The 24,649-nt window shown below is 46.2% G+C and overlaps 1 protein-coding gene across 2 annotated transcripts in view; it reads right to left on the bottom strand.

Moving 5' to 3' along the window:
• The window catches only part of LOC142560830 (FGGY carbohydrate kinase domain-containing protein), a 62,285-nt gene extending 38,503 nt beyond the window's left edge, over nt 1–23,782 (bottom strand). Inside the window, exons 1-5 of one of the 2 annotated variants that reach the window (XM_075673207.1) lie at nt 23,291–23,780; nt 15,757–15,862; nt 13,683–13,834; nt 11,273–11,498; nt 944–1,072 (exon numbers count right to left, since the gene is read on the bottom strand). In XM_075673207.1, the coding sequence (XP_075529322.1) occupies nt 944–1,072; nt 11,273–11,498; nt 13,683–13,834; nt 15,757–15,862; nt 23,291–23,464 (787 nt within the window). In that variant the 5' untranslated portion in view covers nt 23,465–23,780. Of the gene's footprint in view, nt 1–943; nt 1,073–11,272; nt 11,499–13,682; nt 13,835–15,756; nt 15,863–23,290 lie in introns of both variants that reach the window. The other variant, XM_075673208.1, reaches the window with a different exon arrangement.
• Nucleotides 23,783–24,649: the final 867 nt, after the last annotated feature.

Below are 24,649 nucleotides of genomic sequence, written 5' to 3'. Positions count from 1 at the left end.
TTGTAACCATCGCTCTTCAATTTTTTGTCCAAATCTCGAATTTTAGTGACTATTTGTGAAAAAATGGATGGCCCTAGTTTTGATCTGTTCTTTAAGGTCGCTTGAATGTAACTATTCTATCAAATGCAACATTTTTTTCTTTTATGTCGGTCCAGTGGTTATCACATAACTATTCCTGCTTTTTACATGTATTAGGACGAGAAAACTGTTGTTGGTCGCGAGCAAAACCTTCTTAATTAAGTCCGTTTGTTGAAATGTTACTCTTGTTAGCGCACTGGCGATTGCTTGTCATGTCGTGGAGTCCGTAGCTTTGCCTTTCATGTTCTTCGTGTAACCCCTAGCTTTCCTAGTTAGCGATATCATAAGCCCTTGAGTGTTGAGGACAATTCGCACTTCCAAAGACGTCCGCACATAAAAAGATGGAGAGACGACCACTCCCTCGCCATCTTTCGTCGTACGCATATGATTTTACGGTAATTCCGCTCAAAAGCTAACAACACTAATTCGCCCACAGTTTAGTTCGCTAACACAAAAACATTCGGCACTGCGGAATAAAAGCCTTTGAAATTGCATATTGCCAGTGCCGGACAAAAAGCCCTTGCATGTTTTTGCAATGCCAAAATATAAATTGAACTAATGCAAGTTCAGTGCATCATTCCTGGTGCCAACAGATTCCATACAATTTGCGCATATGCAATAGTACAAGCTAGGACAAGAGTCCAATTCCGTGCGCACACGTTACGCATATAAGAACTTAAATCTTTTCACGGATACATTCAGATACACAATGCGCCAAATACACGGTCCCAAAATACATTGCTTGTGGAAATAGGAAAAAATAACCAATATGAGGCAACAAATATTTTGTTTAGATTTTGTTTAGCCCGTCTTCGACAATCCCTTAATTTGTTTACGTTCAGTGAAGCATCTCGAACTTACTCACCAAGGCCTCCGGCATGCGCATCGATGATGGAGGTGGCGACGGGCGTGCCTTTCTTTAGTCCCAGTTGCAGCCCCGCTTCCATGCTGAGCCCGCGGCCGCATGGGGCACCGGGTGGCCAGAACTCCTGCCCTGTCACCCCAAATAGGTTTGCTTAATAGGTTTGCCGAGTACAGCAGCCACGGTAGCCCCTATAATGGCTGTTCAGGCATATGCTGATATTGACAACGAGGCCGAAAGTTCGATGCCTGGTCTCGGCTGCTATGTTTCGATAGTGGCAGAATCAGAAAACGCGTGTGTTCCTATAATTGCGTGCATGGTGACGAAAGTAGGGCGGTGGAAATAATCAAGGACATTTTGCAACAGCGTCTTGCATGAGCACCGTTGCAACTATTCTATGATCAATACAAGAAAATCATAGGGTTTTACGTGCCAAAACAACGCTCTAATTATAAGACATGCCGTAGTGGGGGACCTTGGAGTAATTACGACCGTATGGGGTTCTCTAGCTTGCACATAAATTTAAGTATACGTGTGTTTTCGCATTTCGTTCCCATCGAAATGCAACCGCCGTGGGAGAGTCAATCCCAGGACCTCGTGCTCACCAATCCAACACCATAGCCACTAAGCAGCCACGGAGGGCTTGATCGATACAAAAATTAATCCAGTAAACTAATGAAATGTCGATGTTTTATTGCACACGATGTCACAGCAGAGACATAAAAGGTTTCCTAAAGAGTGCACAGCGGAGGCAAAATAATGGTTTCATCGGGAACAAATTGTTCAAGCAAGCAAATATCTTAACATAGCTCACAACCAGCGTAATATAATTAAACATCCAATGTAAGCTATGTAGGTTTTCTTTATAAACTCAAGAAACGTTTCAGTCAGTTCTAAATTGAAGTAAAAAAAAAACGGTTCACTCCTCTTTCAAAGGCAGTGGTCATGAGTCCTCATAACACTGAAGTGAAAGTTGTGTTCTAAGAACCAGTGCCAGTTTCGTTGGACATCCACAAACAGAAGTCCATAAAGCTGCAGTCTTTCATTATTTATAGTTTCGCTCGACGGAGGAATCGGCGGCAGCGATAGCAAACGCTCCACGACTGTGGTGCGGTTCAGCTGAAACGGAACGCCGGCATGTCCTATGCGACCGGTCATGCAGTACGTGGCGAGAGCGCATCGCGCGCTCGCCCATAGACACCTCAAACGTTGAGCCGACGCGGCGCCGCCCAGCGGTGACGGGTGTAACCAAGCGGGAACGCCGACTGAGCTGTGTACGTACTTACTCAGTGATAAAATAAACGATACGTAAGTCTCATATTGCAAGAATTACTGTCGTGAAGAGATGATTTCCTTTGATAACATTTCTATACCTACTAGGCGAACTATTGGGCATGTACAAAGTGACAAAATATAGCCGGAAATGCACCTTTAAGCATTACTATCTTTACTACTTTTCTAAGTGTACAGGCTGCTCGGCATAATGCCTGCAATTTTACTCTGGGATAAAACAAATCATAGCTAAAGTCTACGTTGCAACAACTTTTTGAGGAGCACAATTCTTTCAAGAAACCAAGTCGTTTTAACCTGCCTGCGCCTACTATCATAACCAATAGGTAGATAAATTAACGTCATCTCACAGATTTGCGCGATGTTCAGAGCGTGACGCATGTATACCGAACAGATTTTCCGTGAGGCCCGGCATATAACACTTTGTGTTAAAATAGCGCGCCGCAAATAGAAGGATGGGATCACGAAATACAGGATGATCATCGGGGTCGCAACATTGTTGAATATAATTATGATAGTGTTAATTAAAGTTCACTGTGTAAACTGCATAGTTTACAGCAAGCACAACTCGCAAATGGCTTTATACGTAGCTAAGACGTGAACTGTCTTGTGAGTTAATAAGTGAATTTTGTTCACGTGTACACCGAATCGAATATTGTTTTCTGTGCAAGTACTGCTTTCTTGCCTAGGTATTGTTTTTCATAATCAGAATCACGCTTTCATCCACGGCACTTGTAAAAAAAAAATCATTTTCTGAACATACAAGGTAAAGCTGGAGCGAAATCAGTTTTCACTACCATTACGGAATTTCTGATGGAGTATGCTCCTATTTCAGGCTTTATCAATACATTCACTACAAAGCACAGGTGCGGTTGCATCAGCCGTGCGACAAGGCGAACACTTTCGAAGCAAGTTGCTCCGCCTGATTCGATTTCGATGGCAAAATCCAACGCCTCATTTCTAAACCGGCGTTTCTAACTGGCGTTGCAACTGCCAGTAGGAAACGCCGGTTGCAAGTGCCAGTTGCGAGAGTGGCAGGATACAAGGAAAATTGCTGACATCGCATTTATCCAAACTGACCCCAATAATAGGCTTGTTTCCTCGTAAACGCACATAATACGTGACAAGAGCCGTTGAAAGGACGTTTGGCGGCTGCAATCTTCGTCACTACCCTGTTGACCGCTACCAGGGTTAGTGTTGTACGGGGGCGGGCCCGGCTCAGCAGCTAAATTGACAAAGAAACGTAACCGCAAGACGGAAGACGCGGGTTAAGCTCCCCTCGGCCGCAAGTCGTCAGTTCGTCGATTTACAGTACACGTTACCTTGTCATTTCTACATTTCAATTAAACACAGCAATAATTGACCCCTATGGTTTTGTTTGCTTCCTTGTCTCTTACTTCGTATGGTTGTGAGCAAACACTCGCGCCTATTGAATCCTCTTGTCCTCTTTGCTCACTGGTGTTCGCAGTGCCTACCTTGACCTGTCCAATTCCAAATCAATGATAACTACGCACTGTGAATTACCACGTTTTGAATATCGTGCCGGAAACAGCGGTGTAGAATGTACACCCTGCTAGAAATACCTTTGCGCAATACTTTTCACAATACTTCTTGGCAACCGCAAATACCACAAGTTACAACCCGAAGCTTACCAGATGTACGGGATTTTAACGGAGAATGTTTTTTTTTCTTTATCGCATCTTCATTCCTTTAAATATAACGAGACAACCTATATCCAGCCTCATAATATGCCTCAACATTATGCAACACTGGTCGAGTAACCTTAACTGTTTGAACAGTTCGAAACAATGATTCATTTAAGCCATAACAATGTTACTATACTGGAAATCTTTTCGTCACTAAATTTATTTTCTAGCTTACTATGTTTGCGTATGTACTGCGTAGGGCAGATAACCAGTATACCGTTAGAGCGACAGAATGGGTGCCACGAAAAAGGAAGGGCTGTCGTGAACAGCAGAAATTAGAATGGGGTAATGAAATTAGGAACCTTGCAGGCGTAATTTGGAAATAGCTAGCGTGAGGTAGGAATATTTAGAGATTGCAGTAGACCTAACAGTAGGCTGATCATGATGTTTTTGTTCAAGGAACTGCAATAAAAGTATCCCGTGTACGACTGTTCAACAAAATTTGTTTGCAGATGGTGTGCAATGTTCACGCTAGACAGCCCCAGCATATTATATTTCTGCCGCAGTGTACCTTTATCCCAAGGAGAGCATTCCCTCCCCCATATACAAGTGGCCAATCTTCTTTTTTTTCATAAACCAACCATGACTCCAATCACCTGTCGGGCTAAATGGCTTCCATTATTTACGCTGATGAACTTCGCAAACCACCTATTATGTTTATTCTTTGTTCCAACTATCGGAAACTAACTTCAGTTGTACCTTCGTCGCCGCTGATTAGACCAGATTAGTCTGATTAGACTAGTTTCGAAGAAAAACTAGACAACACATATAACCAGCGAAGACAATGTTCTGTGACATGCAGGCGCGTCTTGCACTTAGTGGTAACTTTTGACATTTTGTTAACCTAGCCAAACGTAGCGACCGTAAAATTATAAACAACTACATGTACCAATAGATAATATTCTTATAAGGCGTAGATGCCATGTCACTACTCATTTAAGCACCTATACTGTAAGCCTCAGTGCAATCTGTGAAATTATAATAAATAAATGAAGCGCAAAACACAATACGCCAAATTCACCATAAAACTTTTTCCTCGGACGTACAATCACGCGTCTGCTGCGACTCCGGGAGCGGGTCTTGGCATCGCGCTTTCTGCACGCGAGGCAAATAAGTGCCAGCACAGCCAGCCGGGATGAGTTCATCTGGGCTCGCGGAAGCTGTGGTGCATACTACGAACAGTTGAGAAATGTGGACGCGTTCCAAGTGCCCCACGATCAGGCGCACGTTAAGTAAACGCCGCTGCGGTAATGGAAGTCGCAGAATTTGCAAGAACACCGGGGAAGAGACACCCGCCAATTTGAGTGAAAGGCAAGAGAAAGAAAAGAAAGAACCACCGAAACAACACATACACTAGAACCGCTAAACACAACGTCCAATGTAGAAGTTAGAGACGCGCCAGTTCTACAAGCGCTGAACGTGCCCAATGCTGTTCAATGTTTATAATCGATTGCACTACCATTTTTTGTACCGATAAGCAGTTAACCAGCAGTTAACTGACTACTAGACAAAAAACAGACAAAAGCCAGGTCGGACCGCGGACGCTGTTCTTCCCACTGCTCGATTCTGTTATGGTTATTTGGCCTATATAAGCGCTTAGTGTACACCCAGTTTTCATGTATTAGGGCGGGCATGCCACCGGGGTGGTTGGCCTTTTAGCGAGTGATATAGATTATGTTTAGCAATTTTAGATGGAAGAATAGCACTATATTGCGCCAATCGGTTGCCTCTTCCATGCTGACTTGTGGGTGAGGCAGCGGGTATCTTCTGCGGTCACTGCACTGATGGGCAAGAGTGTCTTTGGCCTTTAAATTGATTGGATTTTGAAAGGGATAGTGCTAATGGTTGATGTTAGAAGCGGACGCCGTCACCCGGTTAGTACGCCCTCGAGCTAACGCGTTAGCCTGCTCGTTTTCTTCTCCTTGATAGTGGTTGAAAGGCTTGGGAATCATCGCGAGGCTCGCCGCAGCCACGTGCCCCTTGAGAAACATGCGACATGTCTCCCTGGTGTCCGTGACCACAACCGAGTCCTTTTGCGAACGCTTCTCGTGATCGAGTTCGATCGCCACTGCTAACATTCCTGTCGAAGTGGGGATCTCTTCGTGGTCAACGCGGTTATTTGCTGCTGGCAGATCACGTTCACGACGTCCAATGCGTAGCTCCTTCGGTAGTGCGGCCTGGTCGCCTCTGCATACGCAGCAGCTTCCGTTTATTACGTGTTGCACCTATGGATATTGTAGCACATCGATTTGTTTGTGCTGTGCGCTTGCTTTTCGCCTTACCTTGTTGTACTCAGGATGCATATTATTAGGAATGTTAGCTACTCTAATATTGGAACTCGCTGAAGGACGGAAAGCTATGGAATGTTCAGCGAGATAAATGCGGTATGCTGGGATATTGAGTCGAGGCAATATTGGCCTAGCAGTTTTTGTGAAGCTGATGCGTTGCCTCCGTCCCATCAGAGTGGCCTGCTTCAGTTCGTCAAATGTATTGTGTACTCCCAAAGATATCATGCGCTTCGTGGAGGATACATATAGGCAGACCCAGAGTCGCCTTGAAAGTGGTTCGGATTATCGTGCTGGTCTGGCTTTCGTCCTCCCGGTTCAGGATCTCGTAAGGTACGCCACACGTGATTCGGCTAACCACTAAGCCCTGTACGAGCCTTAGGGTATCTTCTTATCGCATTCCCACCTTTCGATACGTCACTCGACGTTTCATTTGGGCTGGGTTCTGGGTTGCGGATTTCAGTGTTTTAAGTGTGTGTACTGCTCTCCCGTTGCTCTGAAGCCGCAAACCCAGGACTCGCACCGTGGACAGCTCTCGGACCAGTTGGCCCTGAACCACGATGTTAATTGGCCCTCCAAATTTGTAGCCTTTCGCGTGTATCCGGGTGACCTCGGATTTGTCGGGCGCGCAATTTATCCAGCTTGATCGGGCAAATTTCTCCACCGATTATGCTTTATCTTTATCCCCTAGGGAAACTATGCTCGTCCACAGAGCGATCTCGTCCGCGTAGAGTGTGTAACCTAGGTCTGGTATCCGATCCAGGTCACGTGCGAGGCGACACATCGCCATGTCAAAGAGGAGATGCGATACTCTCGCTCCTTGCGGTGTTCCATGTTTAGGCATTTCAAGTATCGCCGATGTGCTTCCGCCAATACTGATGTCCGCCCCTCGGCTGGAAAGAAACGCCCTCACCTGGGGTTGTGTGATAGTTGTGCTCGCCACAACCAGCGAGCTCGAGTTCCGCGAGTACTGTGGCGTGAGGCATGTTGCCGAACGCTTCTTTGAGGCCTAGTGCTAGGACTGGTATCTTGTCACCATACGGTGTATTATTTAGAATTTCGTTTCTGAGTAGGGGGAACGCGTCTCGACAAGACAAATCTGTGCGAACTCCTACATGAAGTCAGGGATCCAGCTACGCTCTTATAAATATTGCTGCAGTCAACTATTGACCAACCTTTCATAGAACTTAACCCGGCAGGACGTGCACAATGCCGGACGGTGTATGTCGATTGAGAGATTATTGTTTTCCTTTGGGGATCTTAATTATTTTAGAGAATTTCGTTTCTTCGGGACAAGTTTCCCTTGGTCCAGTACTCGCTATTGAATATCTTATTTTCACTAGGGCTGCCGGATTCATGTTTAGAATTCTTGAACTTTTGATTCAGTCCCGGCCCGGTGCCAAGCGGTTAACTGCGGCTAGTGCCGGCTCGTACACCTCCAATCATTTTATTTCTTCGTCTGATTAGCATTGGCCTCCCCCGCGTATAGTCTCGTCTCGTAGGGCGGTTCCGTCGCGGGTGAGGGTCCTATGTATTTGTTTCGAAATACATCGACGAGTTCTTTGCTGTATCGTCGGAGTTGCATACTACATTTTGAAGCTTCTTGTTATTATCCCTACGCATGGTTATCGGGTCTAGCATGCTCCGTATTAATCGCCAAGTACTGGTCGTTCTCAGAGTTGCTGATAGGGTTCCGCAGAACGTCGCTCACTCGTTTTTAGCTAGCTCGTTGGCGTTTCCTTCGGCTTTCTCTGCCAAGAGAGGTATGCGTTGTTTCAGGTGGTTCTTTAGGTACTGTCTTTCCCACCTCTTGGCCAGTTTCCTTCACTCTTCCCCTAGGCTCACCAAGTGAGCGTCTATCACCGGCGCCTCCGCTGCGCTCTAATTGGCTTCGGTGGTGTCCCCGTGTACTTTCTGAAGGAATTGAGTCCAATACCGCATGTTGGTCGGGGCCGTATCCGACTCCTTCCGCGCTGTCACAAGTTCTCTATAACGAAACCAGTCGGTTAACTTAGTAGTTCCCATCAGTCTCCGTATGTTGGGCGTGGAGAGCGCTATTCTGATTATCTCCTGATTGCTTGCCAGGGTTTTCGTCAAAGAAAACCCCTTGTGCGTCTCTGACGTTCCTTGTAAATACGCGGCCCTGCACCGTGTCTTCTGCTGATGCTGTTACCCGTGCGCGTTGGTTTGCCGATTTGGTGTATTGCCCGTAAGCCCCAGGCCGCGGCGGTGTACTTAAGTAGGAACCCTTTGGGCGACGTGTTCGCGTATCCTCGTAGTATGCGGGGTGCGTTAAACCCACCCACTATAATCGCCTTATCCATGTTGCCCGTTAAACCTTTTGTTGCCGAGGTAATTTGTGGTAGGTCATATTATTTGCACTTGGGGGGACTGTACACGTTTTTGATTATTGTGTGCTTTATTTCGTTACTCTGTCATGACATTGATATTTATAGAGTTAGTGTCGCCCTCAATTTGTGGAAGTGTTAATAATTGAGCGTTTATCGACTTGCTCACCATGTCATCATGGTCATGTTGATGCAGGTGTCTCGCGAGAGATTGGAAAGACAGACATAGAAACCGTTTAACGAAAACTGGAGATGTGATCCGTCCTTTATATAGCACTTGCTGCTTCAGGTGAAGTAATTAAAGAAAAAGATGAAAACAACCAGATGATGCATACTAATTAAGCAATAAACAAACTCATCAAATGTAGATATTAAAATATCAAAGGATGTCTATAAGTCGTGAATGGCGTAAACAAAACGGAAACTCATCCGTGACTCCAGTTCTGTCTACATTAATGTCCCAAAGCCATTGAAAATTATTCTGTTCGTCCCTGTTCATCAAGTAAATATTTTGTTTTAACTGCGTATTGACGTAGTCAACGCAGTGACAAAGCACAACTTAATGTCCTGAAGTAGCTTACAGTTGGTACACAGAGGCGAATTGAGTGGCCCGGGCTTGAACGAAAGCTTTTGCTGAAGGCTACACAAAGTCCCCATCCGCCAATGATGGTATCAGCATGCCTGTTCATTATCGCCAGACACTGCAGGCACAATGCGGCTTACTGCTGCCCAATGCAAAATAGCGGGGCGTACTAACTATCAGGATCGGTCCAACATGAACCCCCATTTCGCCAACTCTTGTATAAGAAAAGAGTTCTGCAGCATTTGCTTGAATATAGTATCTAGTAGGACCCACCGAAATGCATTTAGCATTGAGTCAATATAGCGACACAACTTACTGTCACTGTCGAAATGAGTTATGTATGAGGCGTGTAAAGCAGCGGCATTCATGTTTTGCACATGCATGGGTCGAAGGATGGATGGATCGATGCTATGAGCGTTCGCTTTGGCACGGAGAGATTGGTTGCGCCACCAAGCTCTTATTATGGCCTAATGAACTACCTACACCAAAAAAAAAATGTACCCGAAGAATTCTCATCACCTAACTTTCTGAACCCTCATTGGGAATTTTGTTTTTGTACATTACCGTTGTTTGCCGTTTCCCTACTTATGTCGTTCCAATCTTTCAATCGCCATTGCTAATCTCTGTTGCGGACATTTTACTTTCCCTCTGCTCTCGCTGAATCCAAGGGCTTCAAGGAGGCCAGAGATGCCTAAATGGACCGCTGGGCAGATATCTTCACATTCTACGAAAACATGCTCCATCGGTTCCCCCATATTTACCGCAGCAAACACATGCTTCTTCTTCCTTGTTGTATCTAGCTATTTAAGTGCGTGTTCTAAGGCATGCTGATCTCGCTTCGAAAACTAAACAGCTTCCCTTAAACTATTAAAAATTGTTTCTTTCCTGATTTAGTTTTTTTTCCCACTTGAGTAGTTACTCATAACAGGTTTCCTTCCCATCGAGGCCACCGATGAGATTGTCTAAGCCTCTCCCACTCTCCACTTGACGTTTTTCGTTGCCATGTTGCTCACCATACCGGTCGCATGCTTGCTGGTAAGCTTTTTAGTTCTTTTCCTCCACTGTAAATCAATGTTCTACCGATGCAAATACCTGAACACTCCAGCAGCCCATTTAGCTTATTTCATGTCCCTCAGTCATTCGTCATTATCATTTTTACTGTGAGCTTCCCTCATTTGTCTAAAAGCAGTCGTCGCCATCTAGTGGTGCCTAAGCGAAGCCTGCGTGTGGCCCCCAAAAAGCCTGGTACGGCGGTGAGTGCGAACGCTGAGAAGCGCCTCATGCGGCAGCCGGGCTCCTCTCTTGTGCTTATTTTTCGACACGATGCACCACCTAGTGGTGTAGCCGTAAAGTCCGCACGTGGCCTCCGATGCGAGAAGCGAGTGCGCCTGTGCATGCAAACGATAGTGATTGCTCCCTCGCTTGCCGGACGCCCAGCGTCACCCAGTGTGACCGAAGTTAGCGAGATGTTCATTGAAGTGTGGCAAACGCCAGTGCATTCATGACGGAGTTTGCTAAAGCGTTGGCCTGAAAGACGTTCACCGAAAAGCGACATCTACTCAGTGCATTTGTGGCGCCGCTTGCTACATGCTAAAGCACCTGGTTGCTATCCCTGAAAAACCCCTGTGACGAAGGTTTCACTCCGCCCAGCATCAGACAAGTTTAAAGCATTTCTTTTACCATTGTAAAACGGCGCATTTCTAGTGGCACATAATTACACAAGTTGGCTTCAAGGCATTTCATTGAAGAGCATCACGCAGTTAATGGTGCTTTCTCAGTGCTCCAAGTCGGCGTCAAAAAGATTCATTGAACAGCTGTACTACCCACTCCCAAAGCAACAATAACCCAAGTTGGCGTGAAGGAGGTTCGTTTAAGAGTGGCACAATGTCTACTCATTGCGACATACTCAGTGGCTGAAGTTGGTCAGACGGCTGGCTTCGAACCCTGTTTCCTCAGCACAGCAGCCTGAAGTTTGAACCATTTCACCATAGACTACGCAGTGAGCCAGGTCGGAGGGAAAAGAGACAGATGCACACAACAACAGATACCTAGCCCCCTGAAATCGTTCAGTATCGCTAATTCATTAAAGCATTGTTACGAACGGTGCACTGGCTACTCACCTATGATGCGATATTTATCACGCGTGAGGTCCTCGAGACCGATACGAATCCAGAAGGATTCCTGCCAGCCGGGCTCCATGTCCGAACCCGGAGCTGAGCCCGCCTGATAGGTCCACTTGCACACCGCCGAACAAAGGGAGCGGGACGCACAGCCTGTGGCGCGCCACGTCAGGAAGTCAGGCAGGTCCATGGCGAGACCTAGGCGCTCCCACGTTGAAGGCAGATTCTGGCATCGCGGTAATAAAAAGAGAAAGAAAGGCGAAAAAAATGGACACAGGAGAACTTTAAGCACGCTAACCGTGCAGCGAAAATTGACCAGCGTGGACGCTGGGGCTGGTTGGTTCAGAATTAGGAATGGCACAGCAGAGCAAAAGACAAACCAAAACAATTAACCGAGTAAATTCACTTTACTTGGTTACACGTAAATGCAGTTGAGGTTAGAACAATGGCATTATTATTGTGATTACGCAGTGGTTTTTGTTGCCTTCTTGTTTCCTTGCACCATGACATACATATATGAATATATAAAAACTAATCATAATTCAGCGTTTCCAACGTCGTCGTTTGCGTAAATTGTTGAATAAACCCTAAGTAAAAAGGGTAACCAAACAAGGCTTGTGGTGTGTGTCATTTGTTCTATCCGTCATCGTTTTTGCGCGCTGTTTTATTTCATGATGTTATGTCGTTTCATGTGTTCAACGGTACTGTTCGATCGTAAAGAAAGTTACGATAAGCTCACTGGTATATTACTTGCTTATGTTATCTATATTGACGTTTTAATATCTTTTATTATCTTTTTGTTGTTCTGAAACTGCGAGTGTCTTCGTTGCGATATTTATTTGTGCAATACACACGAAATCTTGACTAATCTATAATACCGATTTGCTTGGTAGTCTCTGCTGTCAGTGCAATTATTCATCATCATCAGCAGCAGCAGCACCCCGGTTAAGCCCACTGCAGGGCAAGAAGGTCTCTACCATACTTCTCCAACTACCCCGGTCATGTACTAAACGTGGTCATGTTGTTCCTGCAAACTTCTTAATCTCATCCGCCCATCAAACTTTCCGCCGCCCCCTGCTACGTTTCCCTTCTCTTGGAATCCAGTCCATAACACTTAATGACCATTCGTTATCTACCCTCCTCATTACATGTCCGGTCCATGCCCCCCATTTATTCTTCTTGATTTCAACTAAGATGTCATTAACTCGCGTTTGTTCCCTCACCCGATATGCTCTTTTTTTATGCCTTAACGTTACACCTATTATTCTTCTTTCCCTAGCTCGTTGCGTCGTCCTCAATTTAAGTAGAACCCTTTTCGTAAGCCTCCAGGTTTCTGCCCGGTACGCGAGTACAGGTAAGAGACAGCTTTATTGCAATCATTAGTTCAGTTATTAGCCTCTGCCTAATAACTGGCTACTTTGAAACGCTGTCCGACATTCATTTATGCACCTCGCATCACAGACAAGTTGTTAGCGCGATAGCGTTAAGGGCCCCGTGTCGTAGAAAATCCGGTGTCGGCGTCGGCGTTTGGCGCCGGCGCCTCCGTGAGCGAAAGCTGGCGTATATATTTAGGTATACATAATACCACGCCTTGGTAAATCTCATGCCGTAAATGCGGGTTATATTGCCGCACCCTTCTGCTAGTAAGTTACTCATACATTGCCTTACATCCTTGACAAAGTTATTCCTCCTAATTTTGAGAATGACAGCCCACAAACAAATGTCATGAAACAAAACACGGAGAGCGCATGTCTCTTATGCTACACCTTTTCAGACTTAAATAGTAAAACTGCGATCGAAAGAATAACAGAAACCTGAAAATGGCGCAATTCTTTTGGCGCGGCTGTGCACTACCTCCGGGATCGGCCCACGCAAGAGGCCGCGCCGCGTATGTGGCAGAAAGCTCGATTTCGTGCCTAGCGTTCGCCGCCAGCGTTTCGCGTGAACATTGCGGTTACATACGCTGCAGTTACCGTGAAGCAGTTAGGGGTCTTTGAATGCTATCGCGTTCCTCTCTTGAAGACGAAGCTTAAGCGTCCTCCAAGGCTGCTTTTCTTTTTTTTTTTGGACTTACTTCGTTGGGTTATATGTGTTATTGTTCGGTTTCATTGAAAAACTTGCTTAACGTTATTTTTTTATCCATTCGTGTGTCACTTCAGTGTTATGTATTTGATTTTCTTCCTACTGGAGTTTACTTAAATATTTGTTTCAATTTATAGCAGTTTCACTGTACACGTTATTTTGTGGTTAAATGGATCTACAACTTCGTTAACTAAGCCCTTTCCTTCTATATTGCTTCATAGCGAAGACACGAGGCTAACACTAGTAACACGCCAATAAGTATCAAGGGCGGAACATTAATATAGCGGACGGAACGTGAAGAGAGAAAACTTGCTGAGCTGCCACCTACCTGTTTGAGCCACAGCAGCTTTGGTGGCTGCATCTCAGGCGACATTGTTCCCCCGATGAACCGAAGTACGGAATGTCCCGTTGCGCTGATAGCCTCGGCCTCCAACACGGCACGGTGGTCCATCCATAGCACTACGTTTTGCTCGGGCTCACCTGCGAGTACGAGCGGTCCAAGCGGTAACAGATTTTTGCCGAATTCAAGAAAGTGTGCACTAAAATCTTGGTATCAACGGTGGCTTTTTTCCTTCGGAATGCTCCTTTTTCTTCAAGATAATTTCCTTGGCAAAATGCCCGCCAAACGGCATATGTACAGTGCCCGAAAAGGTATTGCTACCCTTACTGGAGCACAAGAATGAATCAGGCTTAAGAAAAACGAACACATCAAATAAAATAAACATAAAACAGTTGTGATGCAGTCGTTATTAGTAACTGCCATGCTTTTCACGAAGCCTTGCCGAATTCTGAACAACTGCATGAATTCATTGAGAATCGCGTTAAACGAAGCTGCACACATAAGAATGTGACTCGCAGTTGACTTTTTTCAAGACGTCTACCTTACCTATTATGATCAGTGCATCTATGTTAGTACATCGAATTTTCGGTGCACGTTTAGCAGAAGCATCCTGTCTTGTGTGTACGCCTTCCCAATGCGGTGACCATCAAAGTTTAATGTGTACTATGTTCGAGCTATTCGTTCCAAAATAAACCAAAGTCCGCAGTAAACTACAGCTCCCATAGGCACCCCTACAGCGTTTCTACTCATGCTACTCTTTTATTCTTCGCTGACCTGTGTTGCTCGTGTTTGCATGTTCCACCCCCTTCCGTGCTTTTTTTTCATACTACAACATTAAATAATGGGTTCGCGTTCTACCTGGCTGTGCCTTGCGCGTGTGAATTATCATCATCACCCCTATAATACCCTTATTTGCGCCCATTCCACAATGAAACCTCTCCCAGTGATCTGCCCCTTACGCCTGTCTTACGGCTGCAGCCTGCATCCTTTTGCTCCCCGCGATTGTAATTTTTTCCTCTTGCAATCGTCGTCCAATGGAGTCTGTAGTGCTTGCTTCAACAATCCCGGCCCGCTAGATCCATCTGTGGCGAGTCTAGCCCCAAACATACACTAAGAGAAGCCGCTACAGTGAACGTCTGCGAGGTGGGCAAAACTGCGCACATTTTACAAAGCACCAAAGCTGAGCGCCAGCTCCGAACATAGCATTTCCACAGGGAGATAGCATTACCCCACTGACCACCAGGCACGGTGGTGAGTGTTCTACTTCATGAAGAAGTAGAATAAAGTAGAAATTCATATAAACTTCATAGAATGAAGTTTCTACGAAGTTCTTCATAGAACTTCATAGAAGTAGAAACTTCATAGAATGAAGTTTTCTACTTCATTCAATGGCGAGGGTGAAGGTTAGGATGAGCAAGTGACGTGACTACGACGCCCACCTTCGTTGTCAGGCACCCTCGTCGTCAAGAATACTGAAGACAGCAAAGCCAGTTTGAAATTTTTAGCTGCTGTATAAAACAAAGGTGAACTTAACGAACAAACGAGATTTATTTGAGAGGGCATCACAAGCCCATATGCAGCAATCCTAGCACACAATGATGGATGCAAAGCCGACGTATTGAGGAACACTAATTTTCTTCAAATGCACGGGTATTTCTGAAATCTTGCACCTTGAAGCTCCCTGTAGCCGCCTCGGGAAACTTGGTAACATCGGCTGAATAATTCCACACTTACCTAGAAGTAAAACCGTAAATTGAATGCTGAAAATGTAAATTCTCATGACCTCTTGTAAGCATAACATCGCGAATTTCATCAACACAACGGAAGTTCAGCGAGAGGAATTAAATGTATTAGTTAAATTCTTCCGGCTCCCGACGAGTTTTCGGTGCTATAAGTGTCGTGCGTTGCATCATAAGAGAGATACAGCTGGATGCCTACTCCCCAGTAGCGAGAATCGGGAAATCGGGCTACGTGCAACGATGGCCCTCGGTAAAAATAATTTTCTTTTTGTAGAACTACCGCTTGGCTTGCCAACGATGGTTTCGCCGCCGTCGGCGTTTACCTTTCGGGCTGACGGTGAGCGGCCGACCGGCGTCGTCCAGGAGCACAAGCGAACAGGTGGCGTCGAAACCGATGCCGCGCACATCCTTGGCTTCCCGGCATACCTCCTGGGCAGGGGTTTGACTGCACATCAGACTAATGTTTACGGCTCATCGCAAAACGCTGCTCTTCTCTCACCTATGCTCAAAGGTTCCTTTGTAGTCATAGGCTGTGACAGAGTATCTGTAACGACAGGCTGCCGCGACAGTGTCAACAATGTGACGTTTTATCCATTCATCCCCCTCCTTCTTTCTTATCTTTCGTTTGCATTTCCTCGCTCCCTCGTACAGGACAGCCGACCGCAGATATCCTCTGATTAAGCCTTTACGTTCTTCATTCACTTTTATCTGCCATTCTCTCTGCGATTTGAGGGATATTAATTTAGTTCCATTACCTTTTGCACGTTCAGGAAAAAAAATTGGGTAGAAAAGCTGGTCGCGGTAGTCTGTCGTGCCCTGAATTCTTTAATACTGGCAGGAGCAGCGGCAAATCATGAAATAAAAAAGTTGTAATTTGGTTACTAGTGCAACATACAGGCACTAGTCGGACAAAAATTACGTAAGGCTCGTGTTCTAAAAAGACCCTAACAAGGGCTGCGCATAGCAAGGAATATAAAACATTTTACTGAAACGAAACCAAGGTGTACAAGTAGAGGTGAGTACAATGGCACGACAATAAGAAGCAAACAAAAATTTAACAAATGTGTGACCAACAAGAAGCCGCCGAATGAAAGCCTATTTTCAAAAGCTTGTCTGTTATGAGAGATGCAGAAACAAACTAGGAACTGCAGGAACAGTAATAGTCAAGCAAATAAGTGGTGGCTGAAATATGGGCTATAACATTGCTTTAATATGGGTCATCTGAACACGTAGGAAGAGTATCAAATGATTTCTTTTCCGAGAATAATTCGTTGAAGCAGGAGCATATAATGCAACATTTAGCATTTATGTCAGCAGTGAAGAAGTGCTGGCTTCGGTAAACGTGTGATTGTGTGGCACGAATAGCGCGGCAATGTTTTGAAAATGTTCGTAATCATGTCTTTTTAGGCACGTTCTTTCATGGCTGGTACAATTCCTTGGCACGTGGGTCAAAGCAGCTGAATAAATGGAACACAACTGAATGTTGGCCGAGCTGGTAACTGTTTGATATTGTACTGCAACACATACTAAACACTAGGACACAGTTCACTGGACAAGCATGCGCTGATTCACAACTGAGTTGTTTTTTGGAAAAGGCGGAACATGAATGTTCCATCTTTATTCTAAAGATTAAACTCACGCATGATCATAAAGCTAAAACGATGCGTAAGGGCAACTCCAGGTGAAATCAACCGCTCTCCGGATAAATGTACTAGCTTAAGCGGGCTTATACCTGCTGGCGTACTGTTGTCCAGATTGTGCGGCGGCGGCAGCCACATTTCGATGAGAGCTAAATGCGAGAACGCCCGTGTACCTTAACGCGCGCCCGTGTAGCGGGCGCGCGTTAAAGAACCCCAGGTGGTCGAAATTAATCTGGAATCGCCTCCTACGGCGTGCCTCAGAATCAGGTTATAGTTATGTCACGTACAACCGACGGATCTACTTTCATTTTACGAAATTGCGTGGTACATCGCGATCACTGTCAGTATTTTAAATATTTGAATACCGCACATCTTTGCAAATGAAGTGGTATTATATTCACTGTCTTAGAGAAATGTCTGTGCTGTTCGGTGTATTTGGCGGCGCATACTACTGCTTCGTCAGCCACTCTAACTTCGAGTGCTACGTTCCAATCCAAGGGTTGTATACAGGTGGGTGCTTTTTTTTAGGCAACACAATGACGCAACCCGTCGCCTAGGTTAGTGGCTATGGTGCTATACTGCGAAGCTCCTCATTGCAGCATCGGGCCGAGAAATCCAATTGATGTGAAATTACTAACAAAAGACGAGCAATACAGCTTATAGGACAACACCTACTCAGACACATCGACAACTCCTATATCAAATTTTGTTGACTCTTCATTGTCGTTTTTCTTTCTGCGATGTATTATTTAACACACTGCTACATGCGGGACGCCAGGTAAACTAAGGTATACATTAGTGGTGCTCCGACTAAGAGAAACATCTTGCTATGCCTTGCAATGCTTCAAGCCTTTGTGCCGTGTGGATAATTCCGAGTTTCACTTAGCCCTTTCACAGCTTTGTGGGGCTGCTATTCACCGCACCTGATGAAATGCCGTCTTCCCAGCAGGTACAAATCAATTATTCTATCACTACGTAGCAGTTAGAAACATTAAGCTAATGAATGCTTAAAAAAATAGCACATTTAACGAATGATTAAGCGCATTACGCAAATACTATCATGAACAATAAATGAAATATATTCCAAGCATTCTGAAATTCTATGTTGTTTGTAGCATTTCTGCTGGTGGCCGGCTAGCCAGCATCGTTTCAAGTCACCAAATGGACCAACATGTTTCTTTAGGACGTTTGTCTGAAGCGAGCGTGTGTGTATTAACAACAGCAAGACGACTGTGACGACGATCGTGTGATACCGGCGTCATATTTCCTACTGCGGGTGTTCGATGTGAACTTACGACATGCCACTAGACCTCTTCTGGCCTACGTCACAAGGAGTCGGCCACGTGATCTCCCAGCACACGCGGGAGTGTTTGGTGGGCAAAAGTGACAGAGCACACGCGTTCTCAAACGCGGACAGCTTCGTGTATCACGGGTGTTCTGGCATTTATTGTCTGTTTTGTGCGCGTATGCTGTACCGATTCGTCATGGTGACATGTTATTTCGCGGTCCATTGCGTAAATCGCACGAAAAAATGCTGTGAGGAACAGCGTTTCCCTTTCCCAAGACCCGAGAAGCGACAACAAAAGTGGTTTCACGCAATGAAACACGACAAATGGCTGCTGTCAGACGCCGACTGAATCTGGTGAGTTCACTCGAGCTTTTCTCGAGAACTAGAAACAAGCGGCTGCTGCCTTGGCAGTGTCCTGCTGCTTTCATGCTTGGCGATGTTATTTAGAGCCCGAACGAAACCACGGGGGCAAATGCGGTCACGCTTGCATTTACGAGATGAAAACAGCGTATGTTATTTCGAAAATTTCGTAGGCAGCTGTTTACTTGACGCGTCGTAATAGATTAGATTGAATTACATGAAAAGTAGTTTGATACTGTAGCGAACAATTGTTTAAGCCACCTGCCGCCTCGATTGATGCGCCAAGCCCACGAGCACTTTCGGTCATTGCCGAGCCAGATCCGGATAGAGTGCTGCTACAGGACCATTTCCGATCGCAATTTTGCTGAATGCGGAATAATTGAATCGTGATTTGGTTTTTTGATCGCGATCGTAGATGTCAATCGTCTGTATCCTTAATGCTCAGTAAGCTCGTCCAAATGTCCGCGCATGTCTCCCCATGGCAAGGCCGTACGCCTTAAGCGCGAAGTCGGATTTCATTGCTTCCTTAGTGTATAGTAAATGCGTCTTCACGATGTAAGCAAATACGTCGCCGAATCACCTGTTCGGCCAGCACCTCGGCTCACTTTTCCAGCCATCTATCAGGAAAGAACAGGAGTGCTGCTCACCGCAAACGAGCAGCTCTTCGGCTTGCCGCTGATGGACTGAATCTAGCCGCTAAATCACGTATTTGGACAAATTAAGCGCAGCAAATGTCACAGTAGCCATGGAGGGCGGGAAATGTTTCTCCCAACAGCTCCTGGAACATGTTTCGATCTTTAGCACGTGGTCCGTAATGTCCTGCTGTCTACAAAAGAGAGAGGTCCATCGTTGCGTTCTGCATAGGCACTGGCCGAGCGTAAGAGAGAAGCTAGGGCTGTGACGTCATCAGCGTCTACTTCGTATACAAGGCCATATGTTACGTGGTCTATTTCAAACTGACAATGGCATTTGTACTCCGAGAATGAATGGTTAAAACTTGTTGAACCTGCAATCGTGAAGGCGGTACAGCGTCGCACAGTTTCTACATAGCGTTGGCTGCTACCAGGAAAGTACTGGGGAATGTGAGCGTTTTCTGGGGGCGGTGCAGTCAAACATGCGTTTCAAGGTGTGCGCCCTCATGAAGAAAGAACACAAGAAACTCGCTCGTGACGCATGTGCCAAAGATCTGAAAGGGCTAGTCGGCTTTGGAACCAAAGGAATATGTATGCGACGTGGCCTAGTGGTTAAATAATGGGGTTGCTGCACTCGAAGGCAAATGTTTCTGTCGGTCATGCATTCCTTTCATTACAGATGTGCGGCGTGTGGTGAGACAGAAAATATTTACTGACCTCCCGCAAAGTGCCTGGAATAAAGCAACGAGTGCTTGATTAATAAGCACTCCCATGCCCACAGAGAACCTAAGGTATACCAGATAAATGAATGGTGTCGCACGCAGTACGTTCTAAACGTCATCGGTAACAGAAAAGTGTGCGATCCATCGGTCACTTCAACAACTCGCAAAAATAGCTCGTATGGCTATCCGCAGCTCCCCCGCAACAAGTTCAATGCGATTAGCCGGTCCGAAGAGTCGTCGCGTGGAGCAGGTTGAGAAAATAGAAACCCACGCTGAAACAAAAATAGTACGAAGGTAGGGCCGGGCCTCGATTGGCTGCCAACGTTTCAACGAGTGCACATGTCATTGTCACGGCCCTGACCGAGGCAGGTCCACTTGTCGATGCGTTGGCACCGAACTCAAACTGTCGCTTTTGAGTAGGCCTCGTTCCACTGAGCAAAATTTAGCTGCAGGAAGTTGTTCAGCTCTGCATGTTTTACGACATTGCGAAAAGGTTGTTCAACACACACGGAGTTACCCGAAAGGACGGGGCCGTTGCATTTAAACGGGTCATGGCTATCGATAATTTTTTTTAGTAGACCGGTGCATTATTTCTGTTGAATGCTTAGTACATATGAAAGAAGACCTACATAAAAATGGAAGAAAAAAATTAAAAGCTCTCCAGCTTCTCTTGTGGACGCCTTTCAGCCAAGCCCGATAGTGTAGGCAGAAAATTCTGTGCGCGTCTAACGTTATTTCGGGAACGCATTTGAACCGACAAGAACCTCCTGTTTGCTTTAAGACTAGACGTTTGCCAGTACCACGTCTGTGTATTGAGCTTGCTGCCAGTTAAAGAAAAGATAAGCTATTTTTGTGTGGAATTAATATTGACATGTGTACTTATCTACCCTTTTCTCAGTGTCTCCATTTCGCCCTCTCACAACTTAAGGCCTGCGTAATTTAGAACTTAGACGAATGTTATCTTTGATTCTACGTGTTTTGTATACCCTCGCCGAACCTTGTGCAGTCAGAGTGCACGTGTGACATGAATTGCATGGTAGTTTTTGTAAACCGCGCAGGCACCGCCGGTTACACTGGAACCTTCGACTAGTGGTGTGCAAAAGCCGACGCGCTTGACCCGCTGATCAGATTTCGAGGATCGCCGACTGGGTTCGCCGCTATTGTTGTGCATTGAGTGCAACTTGCTTATGTGGGCACAGCTTCAGCCACTTACAATTTATTTTCTGCATTCACAGTTTTGCTGCTGTGTCCTTCAGTCGTCCCTACTAAGTGACAATATTGAGAAGAGCTCGTTATGTGGTATTTTAAAAAAAAAGCTAACTGTGGTGTAATATGCAAACTAACCGTGTGAACCCGGCTGCACATACTCCTTGTAGCAAATGCATAATTTGAGGCGGAGCTTATAAAAAAAAATAAAAACCTTGATGCCGTCTATAGTAAGTTCATCAAAACAATTGTGTAGGTACAACAGACTGCATTACGCAAACCGTTTTGCAAGTACCTCACTATCCAGCGTAGTTCGAGTTTCCGCAAAACGATACCAGGTGGACGAATATGCTCCTGCATATTGAGCAGTTGTGCATGTGGGTCGTGAGCGTGCGTGTGCACGTGTGACGACAGGAGCACGACGACAACCACGCTGTCAAAGTCGTAGGACGGCAGTGACAATTTCTACGCCGGCCGCTCGACGGGAGCGACGACATGGCGATAGTTGGATTCAACACGGTTATTGGATGAACGTAAGCGCGGGAAAACCGGATTGAGATGTGATCAGCCACTGCGTGTTATGAAAGCGTAAGTACATCAGGTTACTTCGTGTGATCTATCGACGATGACATTTCTACTTCGCCGAAGGAAATATCGCAGTTTCGTCATAAGGACGAAATAATTGCGACAGCAACATGTCAATATATTATGCGAAGTGCAAGAATTGTAACAGTAGTGGCTGTACGAATTGAAGTAAACCTAAGCAGACTAAGTTAAAACCAACTGTTGCACTAGGGTCCTATTTCAATTCTGCCATCGGACAATTTCGCTAATATATATAGCTAAATTAATTCTGAAAAACGTACATTTCAAAAGGTTCTGTTGGAATAAATAGCTTAGCATCCTCATTTTTTCCATGTAACTCGAAATATAACGCATAAGTAGACGCAGTCGAAGCACTTCAGTTTACATAGTTATGTCTAATATTCTTGTGTTGTAAAGACAGCAGTTATTATGTTGTGAGAAACAGTACACATTACAAGGTGGCGAAAACGTCCATTTTTCAGACGCGTTAATACTTCTGCACCGGATGTGCTCACTTGTTTCGCATCGAGGAATACATAGTACTGCAGCAATGACCAGATGTTTGTTTTGATATGCTTTTTATGCACAGTGACAAAAGGTGGATGTATTGCACTGTCCGCCAGCGAAACGCATCACCTACATTTGGAAATTTTAAGCTGGAACTTAAGCGCGCATGATCCGCACTTATTATTCCGCTTTTGATTTGGCTGTTCGGTGCTCTACAAACTTCTACAAAAAGGAAGCAACCATGTCACACGCCGAATTAACAGTTCGATCCACAAGTACTCAAGAAGACTGCGAGCACTACTCACCGGACGCTTTCTTTCAGTGCACAACGTTTGGTTCGTCTTGAAGACGCACTTCGCTATACAGCCAGCAAGTTTCCTTCCAGCAAGAACATCAAAAAATGACTGATTTCTGCCACGCGCATTAGTTTTTGTCAACAAGCTGATATGGGGTCAGGCGACTGGGACACATCGTAAGTCCCTCTCCTACCTAAATTAAGTTAATCCAGCCTTTTTTCACGGTTACGTCTAGACAGTAAGCGTAAGGAACTAACTATTGATACGGCAGGAGACTTAAAAGCAACTGATGTCTGTCTGTTCATGGTGATCACAGCACAAAGACCGTTACACACAGAGACAGAAGCGCAGCAAAAGACGCTGAACAATTAACTAAATGTTTGCCGCACTGACGTTGGCATGATTGCATTAGAGTTAGTTGATAAACTTGTCCCATCTGCTACTGCTTTCTCTGCAAGTCGCGCTCTTGCGTGCTCTGCCGATCATCACGAACATAAGCTAGCTCGCTTAAGATTTCGGCTTGATTGCCCTCGTCTAAGCCCAAGTCCACAGCTTTAGCGCTCGTCTGGGCGACGCATAAAACAACAACAACGAAAAAAAAAACACTCGCTGGTCACGTACCTTGACGGCCTCGCAGCAGGCCTTCCATATCTGGTCGGACGACTGCTGGTAAAACTCCGGCTGCGGGTTCCACGTCTCCAGCGGCCGGGACGCCGTCTTCAGGAAGCGGCCCTTCTCCGTGACGAGCGCAGCGCGGACGCTCTGCGTGCCCACGTCCACGGACACGAACTGCATGGTCGCCTTCTCCGCCGCGCGCGATGCCGGTCGCTGCTGCGGCGAGCTCGCACCGTCGCGCGCCCCTTGCGTGGCGGCGGCCGTCCTGGGGCTGGGAGCCAGCGTGCGACGCGGCGTGTGTCTCGAGTTGCCGGAGGGGGGCGTGTGCCGTTGGCGGCGCGCTTATCTCGGCGTGGCTGCTGTCACACTAAACTGCGGCGCCCGCTCGGCAGGCTCTCGGAGACCGACCTTGGGCGGCGGTTTCTGCAGTCTCCCGCACCGCAGGCTTCGCGCACTACGTTCAGCGCCCCCATGCCCCGACCGCCCCATCCCCCTCCTTTTTCTTTCTCTGTTCCCCGTGCTGTCGCTTAACGCTCGCTTCGTGTTTCCTTTTTTTTTTTTCGTACATTTTGGCTTTCTCTCTGCTCTCCCCCAGCGCACACCTGCTCGTGAGGGTCCGGCGCTGCCGCCGTCTGTGCAATGTTTACCTTGCGCTGAGGGAAGCCAGGTGCCGTGTTGCGCGGTCGCACCTGGGAGAACGCAGAAGAAAGGGTGAAGGATACACGGCCGTGTCGCACCAGCGTGTTTGGGCCGGAACGCTCTCCTTGTAGCCTTGCACCGTAGTGCTCACATTTGCAGGGGGATCGCAGTAATTTGCTCGTCTTGGAACCTCAGCAACAGTAGAAGCCGACACTGCCGTCCCTTCGTTTCATTGCGCGGCCTGCGGAGCGATTTTACGTTTGGCGTGCCGTACTTCGCCGGGTTGTGCACGGCTGCCGGCCTTGTTTGGCTTTCCACACGCTATCGCTCTGGTTATCGCGGCAAGTATTTGCAGTTCTCGCTTATCATTTTTTTTTCTTTTTTGGCATTTGCGTGCACGTTCTTGATAAGAAATCCCTGATTGACCTGCGCTGTAGCGTACTTGGCATATTGGTCATGTGTTGCAGAATTCCCACCCGGCACCCTTTTTCGTACCTCTTTCTCTTAAGTTTAAATAAACGTTGACACTAAAAGCGTTTGTACCCTTAGTGCTATGTCCTCTCCTCTAATAGAAACCATCATTTGGGTCGGTTGCATTTCCTTTCTTGAAAACTCTGCGCTCGCTGCTTTGTTGTCACACCCGCCGTGGTTGCTCAGTGGCTATGGTGTGGGGCTGCTGAGCACGAGGTCGCGGGATTGAATCCCGGCCACGGCGGCCGCATTTCG

The sequence above is a fragment of the Dermacentor variabilis genome, chromosome 10 (genome assembly GCF_050947875.1).
Source record: "Dermacentor variabilis isolate Ectoservices chromosome 10, ASM5094787v1, whole genome shotgun sequence".
NCBI classification, from domain to species: domain Eukaryota; kingdom Metazoa; phylum Arthropoda; class Arachnida; order Ixodida; family Ixodidae; genus Dermacentor; species Dermacentor variabilis.
Note: the sequence above shows the minus strand (reverse complement) of the source record. Positions and strands in the feature narration are given on the sequence as shown.